Here is a 9,688-nt window from a genome sequence, read left to right as displayed (position 1 = left end):
CCTTGCCTTCAAAGACAAATTAAAAAGGGGAAATACAGACTTACCCAAACCCTGGCACTTACCTATCTCTGGAAATGACCTACCTTCTGTACGCTACTCACTCTATTACTTAATGTTCCCAAATACTCCTACATCGTATCTTTGTCACCGTTTCCTTGACCTGAATTTTGTTTTGTTTTGTTGGCTTTTTGAGACATGGTTTCTCTGTGTAGCCTTGGCTGTCCTGGACTCACTTTGTGGACCAGGCTGGCCTCGAACTCACAGAGATCCACCTGCCTCTGCCTCCCGAGTGCTGGGATTAAAGGTGTGCGCCACCACAGCCGGCCCTGACCAGAGTTTTGTATAGGCTCCATGTATTCTTTTTTCTTTTCTTTTTTTTTTTTCTTTTTTTTTTTTGTTAATGTGGTCTGAGAATATCCTCACACGAAAACATTAAATCTAGGACAAGCCAGTGAGATGGTTCTGCTGGCTAAGGCGCTTGCTTTGCAAACCAGGAGACTGAGTTTGTTCCACAGAACTCACGGTAGACGGAAAGCTAACTCCACAAAGTTATCTTTGGACCTCCACACAGGCACACAGTAGTTAAAGATTTAATTTTAATTGTGTGTGTGTGTGTGTGTGTGTGTGTGTGTGTGTGTGTGTGTGTGTGTTGGACCCTATGTGCCTTCAGAGGCCAGAAGTATCAGATCACTCTAGAGCTGAACTTTCTGGAAGTTGTGAGCCACCGGACTTGAGTGCTGAAAATCGAACTCAGGTCCTCTGCAAGAGCAGCACTTGCTCTTATCTGCCCTGGTAATAATATGTTTTTAAGATTATTAATTTATTGTAGAACTAACTCTCTTAGGATTAGTTTTACATGTACATTCTTCCCTAATTCTCCTGGAATTACCTTTTCATATTGTAAACTCTTTGTCTTTGATTCCTTTCCAACTTTGTAGCCAATTGACCTGATGATCAAAGCTACCCGGTCTGCTTATTTACTGGCCTTTTCTTGAGACAGGGTCTCACTTGTAAGCCACGCTGGTCTGCAACTCACTATGCAGTCCAGTTGACTCCAGCTCCTGAGAGTTCTTCCTCGGCCTCCTGTGCACCAGAATTACAAGCGGAAGCCACCAAGCCTGCCTACTAGCTTCTTTTGTTTTTTGCTTTTTCAAGACCAGGTTTCTCTGTGTAGCCCTGGCTGTCTTGGACCTTGCTCTGTAGACCAGGATGGGCTCTAACTCACAGAGCTCTATCTGCCTGACTCAGCCTCCCAAGTGCTGGGATTAAAAGTGTGCCCCCCTGCCCCCCCCCACTGACCTGTAGCCTCTTAAAAGAGGGCACACAACTTCCCCCTCATATTTCTCAGTATTTGTTGGTTGTTAAAAACTACCCTACCACTGTAGCTATATCCCCGGCCCTATTTCTCTTTTAGATGTTTCTTTTTAAATTTTTTATTTTTAGCCAAGCGTAGTGTCACATGCCTATAATCCCAGCAGAAACTAGCCTAGTCTGCAGATCCAGTCCCAGGATAACTAGGACTACACAGAGAAACCCTGCTCAAAACAACAACAACAACAACAACAACAACAAAAGATTTACTTTTAGTTATGTTTATGTGTGTGGGTGTGTACACTAGTGCAGGTGCTGCAGAAGTCAGGGACATGAATCCCCTTGAATTGGAGTGACAAGTGGCCGTAAGCATACCCCATATGTGTGGTGGGAACTGGATTCAGGTCTTTTGGAAGAAAAATATGCAGTCTTAGCCACCGCGCCATCTCCCCACCCCACTTCTAGATGCTTCTCCAAAAAGCTTTAAGATTTTTTAAATGGATTGTTACTCACTATCCACTGGGGCATCTCCCCAACCCCGATTTTCAGGTGTAAAAAATTTTTTTAATTATATTTCTATCAGAGGCCATATATACTATGAGTAACTTGGATCGCTTCTATTCTATTGAAGCATGCCTCACCATTTTACAAAGTGTTCTGTGTGAGGCCTCAGCTGCTGGTAGGAAGAAGTAAGGATAAGTGGGAACAAGCAGGCCTTCCCTCTTCCTCGATACACAGGACTGAATGTGCTACTCCAGCTAACCTAACTACTCAATTCTTCGATATTTGAGATAACTCTATTACCTAGTAAACAAGTGTGCAACAATTCAGTCTAGGGAAGAAAGCAAAATGTCATCAGGTGTGGTGGTGCACGTCTCTCACCCCAGAACGCAGGTGTCAGAGGCAGGTAAATCTCTGTGAGTTTGAGGCTATCCTGGTCTACATAGTGAGCTCCAGGACAGCCAAAACTATGTAGTGAGGCTGCCTCAAAAGCAAAACAAAATGTGTACATGAAGGCGTGCAACCCTGGGTATTGTGGAGGAAAATGCAAAATAATACTCATATACATTTTCAAAAAGCTGGGCATGGTGCCACATGCCTGCAATTCCAGTACAAGGGGAGGCAGAAGCAGGTGGATCTCTGTGAGTTCAAGGCCAGCCTGGTCTACAAAGTGAGTCCAGGGCCAAGGCTACACAGAAAAACCCTGCTCACACAAACAAAACAAAAACAATAACAGCAAAAACCCATACAAAAAGGTATATAAAGACACTTACACAGTTGGATATATACTCTTCTGAATGCCTCTCTCTGATGCCTGTGCCTAAGTCTACTGAAAAATCTTTTAAGAATTATGGATACATGTGCATGTTGGAGTACTCTGAAGAAAGCGTCAGATGCCCTGGACTGGAATTATAGGCAGTTGCGAACCACCCAAGTGGGTGCTGAAAACGGAACTCGTATCCTCTACAGGAGTAACCAGTATGCTTAACTCTTGAACTGTCTGCCTCACTAGCCTCTATGAAAAATCTCCCAACAACCTCCAACTCGACAAACAGAAAACAACAACAACAAAAGGAGGGGCAGCTAAAATAGCAAAATAATTTTTAAAAACTTACTCACATATACAACTTTATTTAAAGATTTATGTACTACAGTAATCAAGACAACATTGTGTTGGGGAAAGCATAGACCTGGATATTAATGGAATACTTCAGACATAGACTCACAAGTATAAGTCAATTGAATTTCAAGAATATTGTGAAAAAAAAAAGATCCTTTTCTCAAACTTTTATGTTTTATATAACATCACAAATGGATCATAGATCTAAATGTAAAACTTGAAAAGTACTAAAAATAAGTCTTTGTTACTTGAATTAGGCAAAAATTTTAGAAGATACCAGAAAACATAATCCATAATAGAAAAAAAAAAAGAATAAACCATGAGAATTAAGGGCTGCTTTCAGGCCCTGGAGGGATGGCTCAGAAGTTAAGCACACTGGCTGCTTTTTGTCTATTTGTTGTTTTTCCAGATAGAGTTTCTCTGTGGAGCCCTGGCCATCCTAGACTCGCTTTGTAAACCAGGCTGGCCTCAAACTCACAGAAATCCTCCTGCCTCTGCCTCTTGGAGTGCTGGGATCACAGGTGGTGCCACCATGCCCAGCAGAAGTCTCAGATTTGGTTTAAAATACCTACATGATGACTCCTTCACAGGAGAGTCAATGCTGTCTTCTCTCCTCTGAGATACACAGAAGATACATGCAGACAAGCATTCGTATGCATTTAAAAACAAAACCAAACCCTGCTTTTCTGGTGAGATGACTAAGGGGGTAAAGGTACTTGCAGCCTTGACTTATGTACTGAATGTGATCCCTGGGACTCAAATAGTAGGAGAGAGAACCCATGCCCATAGGTTGTCCTTGGACCTCCACATGTCCACTGTGACACACACAGAGAGAGAGAATATGTACATGTAATAAAGATCGTTTAGTTTTTAAACCTAGGTCAGTGTTATTATATGTAGAAAGATATAATGCAAGTGTAAGAACATTCTTCTATGAGTTTTCTCGTTTTATGTCTAAATATTTTATACAACTGAGACGGACTTAGTATATATTGCAGAGTAGACACCCTCATCCTATTCTGATCTCCACAGGCATGCTTCTTCTCTCAAGTACATGAATGTAATAAAATTAAAAGCATAAGGACACACTTTTCAAAAGACCCCATTAGGAATGAAAAGGAACAAGCTCCACACTGAAAGAATGTACTTTATTGGTTCTGGCACATGCCTTTAATCCCAGCACTCAGGAGGCCAGCCTGGCCTACAAAAAGAGTTCCAGGACAGTCAAGGTTACATAGACAAACACTATCTTGAACCACCCCCCCACCAAAGAAAAGAAGAAAAAGAAAAAAAAAATGTACTTTATGAAGCACACCCTGTGAAGGGCTTATATCCAGAGTAGAAAGGCCAAGTATATTGGGTTACCTTGTTTTCTGTTTCTGAGATTTTTGTGTGAATGACGTGTGTGTGCCATGTACATGATTTGTACCTTCCAAGGCAAGAAGAGGGTATTGGCCTCCTCTGGAACTGGGGTCAGCAATGGCTATGATCCACCATGTAGCTGAATGCAGATCATATGGAAAAGCAACAAAGACTCTTAATGGCTGAGCCATCACTCCCCCTCCCCCTGCCCACACACACACCTTTTTCAGAGTGTCTCCTGTAACCCAGGCTGGCCTGGAATCCTATATAGCTGAGGATGACTTTGATGCTTCTTTCCAAGGCTGCTGTGATTACAGGTGTGGACACCACATCAATTTAGGTCATAATTTACTTTCTCAATTTGATAAAAAAAGGAAAACCTAGTCTTTTCAGTTAATGGATACAATAATATACATATATATAATAGAAACATAGATGATATAATTATGATCCAAGCTTTAAATATTTTGGAAAGTACTTTTGCCAATATGTCCCTATCCTGTAAGGTTATTCTGTCTCTAGGATGGACACTAATAGTTTTTACAGAGTCTGGTATGCTTATTATTCCAATTATTCTATTTGCAAAACGAAGACAAAAATCAACAACAGTAACTGGTCAACGAGCATGCACACAAGTGAAGCTATGCAGACAATAAGATTCTGTTAACAGAAAATACTTGAAGTCAGCCACCAGCGCACACATATAAATAATGCCAGCACGTGGAAGACAGAGAAGTAGGAAAGCCATGAGTTCAAGACTACCCTTTGTCTCAAAGCAAAATCTTTTGTTTGTTTTTCCAAGACAGGGTTTCTCTGTGTAGCCTTGATTGTCCTGGCTGTCCTCAAACTCACAGCAATCCTCCTGCCCCTGCCTCCCTGAGTGCTGGGATTAAAGGTGTAAGCCACCATGCCCGGCTCTCAAAGCAAAAATCTTAACATTATGACTACAAAAATCGGATTTACACATTGCCTTTAACTCAGCACAAATGTGCATGAAGAGCCTGATTGTGTAACAGGCTGCATACGGACAAATAGCAAGTTCTTCCCAGAGAGGCCGGTGCGTCCCAAACATCAATTGGTTTTGGGGTGTCTCTCTTATCACTGGTCTCTGTGGCCATTAACCTGCACATAAACACATTCTAGATTTACCCTTCACTTGGACCTGATCTACGTTTTAATGAGTCTCTCTGAAATCAGAAACCTGGCTCTTCCGGCTATATAGTCTCAAAATCTGATCGCAAAGGCTGGTCACGATGTAACTACCGCCCCCTAGTGGGAAATTACCAAAATAACCTGTTGTTATTCTGTTACATAAAACTGTTTCTAAGTCTTTTTATACCACTTGCTTCAATTCCTTGTAGAATTCAAAGTCTTGTGATTGTTTATTTGACAAGTAAGGTGTAGTGGAGGGACATTTTATGTTAATTTTGAATACATAGTCTCTTAATTCAAATATAGGGTTAGTGAGTCACACATAACCCAGATTACCCAGCATTTGAGAACCTCCAGACTCTAGATTCATAGACATCTCACCTAATAGCTCAATGCAATGCTTTTATTCACATGTACAGATATAAAATGAAGTAGGGCCAGTTGCCAAGACTTGACTAAGAATGCTGTGTAGGAAACAGTTACACAGCTTCAACTTTCCATTTGACAGATCATTAAGAGACACCTGAAATGGGCTGTCACATAGTCAAGAAAATCGTTTAACTTAGACACTTAATTTGGGGGTGGAGGGAAGGACAGGGTTCTCACATGCAGCTCTAAAACTTGCTTTGCAGGCTTGGCTGGCCTTGAACTCAAGATTAGCCTGCCCGTTTCCTGTGGTGGGACTGAGGGTATGTACCATCAAGGCTGACATAATTTTTCTCCTTCTACATTTAGTGTGTGTGTGAGAGAAAGAGAGTGGACATGCAGGTGTGGAGGTCCAAGAGTCACTTCCGTCACCCAGATTCCTGGGATCGAACTCAGATCATCAGGTTTGGTTCCAAGTGCTTTTACCCACTGAGCCATCTTGATACTGGCCCAGTTGGCAACTCTTGGATGGGGTTAGGAAGAGACAGTGCAAATTTATTTCTATTCGAAACTATGTGGGGTAGAAAAGATGGATATTCCTAAATAATTAAATGGTTTAACTAAAAAATGCTTTTGCCAGCACAGCTTAGCTCCACATAGTTTTCTAAAAAATTAACACATTAACATAATGAAAGTTACATGACTATGCCGCACAGGTTGGTGGGGTGATCAGGGGTGGCAGTGCTTGCTGAGCAAACTGACCTGCAGTTTGATCCCTAGAATCCAAAGTGGAAGTAAAACCAATTTCTGCAAGCTGTCCTCTGACCTTCACATCCACTCCCGTACCATACATATAGAGAATTAAAAGAAAAAAGGCATGGGTAAGGTTTAGGGGTAAAAAGATGAAACCTTAATTTTAACAGAAAAAAGAAGTTCATAAGGTTTTTAATTCTGAGAGGAAGATATATACAACTTAAAACCAAGGAGTTAGTTGTTACATAAGTGTATTACAGGTTTACAAATCACCTGTTCTTACTGCCCAGCCACTAAGTGATAATTGACATTTAACAGAATGAGAGCTCTCCCATACTAACACTTCAAAAACATTACAAGATGGTACAATGTGTGTCCCAGTAGTAAGAGGTTAGGAAAACACAACCAAGTGGACCAGACTAAGTTCATTCTACAATTTTTATTAATAAAAAGTTGACCATATAAAATGAGTGGCTGGGCTTTTAGCTTGCTATACCAAAGAAATTAAAAAACAAAACACTTAAGATAATGTTACAATAGCTTATGGTAGCATTCCTGATAGGCATTTTAAGTTTGGCAGTTAGGTTTTCGTTTGACTATATAAAACTAACCCTTAGAGTGATGGATGAGAATTATAAAAACTACTATTTGAATTTCACACACACACACACACACACACACACACACACACACACACACACACACACGACTAAGAACTGCTTGGTGGTTCAAAGCCAAACCATAGGGAAGCTACCAACTCAAAAGATCTGGAAAGTTAGCCAATCAAAAATCAGTGCTGCTGATCCTTCTGGATGGACAGCCATCCAGTTGCAAGCCAATGGAGTAACGCAGACTGAGAATGCACCCTAAGTCCCCAAATAAAATAGTAAAAGTGCCATTAAGAATCATCAGACATATCACCATTGTTTAAATACAAATTCAAATTTAACTTCAAAAGATACAGTGATTTTATTACATAAAATTTCTCCTGTGTGCTAAAAATGTTAACATACAAGACATAATATTTGTGTAGGTGTAGAGGGAATTGTGGTGGAGTTTTAATCATTGTTTTAATTACTGAAGAACAATAGGCAGTGAAAAATATTTAAGCACACAGAGTCCTCTAAATTCAACATCGTTATATCACGGTTCAACCAAAATATACTACCATTCTCATATAAATGCCTGCTCATTCATCTTTTAAAAATAAAGTCCATTCTCTCTCCGTAAAGCTTCCTGCAGGACTGACCAAGGTCCATCCCATGCTAACTGGGGCAGTCTCCATCTCTGGCTAGGGCCTCAGCAGTGGGACCATGTGGGTCAACCCGTGCGTTTGCAGCTGTTGCAGTCCATGCAGCACTGTACCTTTAAAAGCTTGTCCCGAATATACCTTTGGAAAACCAAAACAAGACATATCTATGGCAAAGTACAATTCATTCTGATTCCATAGCAATCAATACAAAACAGCTCTTTAGTGCAGCATCAGGTTTCATCTACCAAGTTACCTCCAGATGGAGCTCCAGTCTACTGTGCTTGAACAGCAAGGAAAGTCAACCTGTCTACTCGGTATTTCCTAAGGCAATGGAATGAAGCACTGGAGAAGCCCGTGGAGTGCAGCTCCACAACGTGGTTCTCATTTACAGCAACGTGTTAAGCAGACACAAAGAACAGAACCCTCTAGCATCTCTGGACTGTGAACCCTTAACAATAACATGTTCAAAACATGGGCGCACAGAACCATGTCCCCCTCTCTGAGGCTTCATGGAAAAGAGCACTTGTTAAAAATAGTTCACAAAAATACCACCGAGACAATAGAAACCCATTTCATTTCATTGTGTCCAAGGAAAAGACAAAATATTGGTTTAAAGAGGTAGATGAAAAAGAAAAAGAAAACCAGATTCTCCATTCGTCACTTTTATTCAGTAGTAGTTTTTTTTTTTCCTTATTTTTCAGTGCCAGACATGGCAAGGAGTGATTACAGCCAACTGTTATTAAAACATTTGTTCACAACATATACCCCCGTTATCACTGACCCCAAACTGACTCATTTTGTGTGCTTTCGTTCTTCCTTTTTTTAATATGCCACCAGCGAGACCAGGTGGAAAGGGCAAGGGTAAGAGATGGAGGGGAAGAGTCCAGGAGGCCAGAGAGGAGGAATGCTACAAGCCACAGTAAGAATGAGCTGTATTTAATTTAAAAAAGAGGGGGAGGGGTGTACCCCACAAATGATACAGTAATGAGGATACACAAATCCCATAGCATGACTGAAGGCGTTCACTGTGTTTGACGTCATCACAATGGAAGGCATAAAAAGTGGAGTACATCAATGCTGACATAGTCCAGTCCAGTCCACCAGGCAAGATGGTGCAAGAAGTCATTAAATTAAAAGTGCCCTTCCCTTCCCTAAATGGCTAGCAGACATGGAAAACAGCCTGGGATGCATCCACACAGCTTTCTCCATGTGGCTATCAAATGTGTTGTTGAATGGCACACTGTCAAACACTGGAAAGGGGTGCCACAATGGACCGCTCTCTTATAGGTATGAATGCTAGATTCAACTATCTCACTAAGCAGGAAGTGGCTCCTCTGCAAGGAATGCCAGCCTAATTCACTTTGTCTTGAAATATGTACAGATTGTTTGTAGTTGCTACAGCAATGATGTTTTCCTTGGGATGCCAGGCTGTATGAAGGATTTTCTTGTTGAAGTCTAGGCTGTCAACACTTATTTCATCTTTCTTTCTCTTGCCGCTGGCACAGACTTTGCGTGGCTTCAAAACTGTGCGAGGCTTATTATTTTCTCTCGATGCTTCTAGGGTTATATCTCGTTTTGTGTTCCTGTCGAACATTCTGAAGAAATTATTGTAGGATCCAGTCATGACAACACTGTAAAGGTAGAACACCGTGTCAGACATGCTAACAAGAGACTGTTTACAGTAACAGGTCAGTGGCCACCCTGCCCAGCACTCTATAGGAAGCACCTTCTCTAAGCTTATCTGAGTCTAGACATAGAGCTATTGACACCAAACCTAAAACGTTCAAACCCTTCTCCTAAAAAAGAAATTTAAAGCCAGGCGGTGGTGGCACAAAATCCCAGCACTTGGAAGGCAGAGGCAGGTGGATCGC

The 9,688-nt window shown here is 41.3% G+C and overlaps 1 protein-coding gene across 1 annotated transcript in view; it reads right to left on the bottom strand.

Annotated features, from left to right (window-relative positions):
- Positions 1-6,741: 6,741 nt before the first annotated feature.
- The window catches only part of PPP2R2A (protein phosphatase 2 regulatory subunit Balpha), a 58,671-nt gene continuing 55,724 nt past the window's right edge, over positions 6,742-9,688 (bottom strand). Inside the window, exon 10 of the mRNA XM_084767169.1 lies at positions 6,742-9,448. Within this exon, the coding sequence (XP_084623295.1) occupies positions 9,169-9,448 (280 nt within the window). The 3' untranslated portion in view covers positions 6,742-9,168. The remainder of the gene's footprint in view (positions 9,449-9,688) is intronic.

Source organism: Acomys minous, assembly GCF_964271855.1.
Source record: "Acomys minous genome assembly, chromosome: 18".
Classification (NCBI taxonomy): Eukaryota; Metazoa; Chordata; class Mammalia; order Rodentia; family Muridae; genus Acomys; species Acomys minous.
This window is presented reverse-complemented; position numbering and strand designations above follow the sequence as displayed.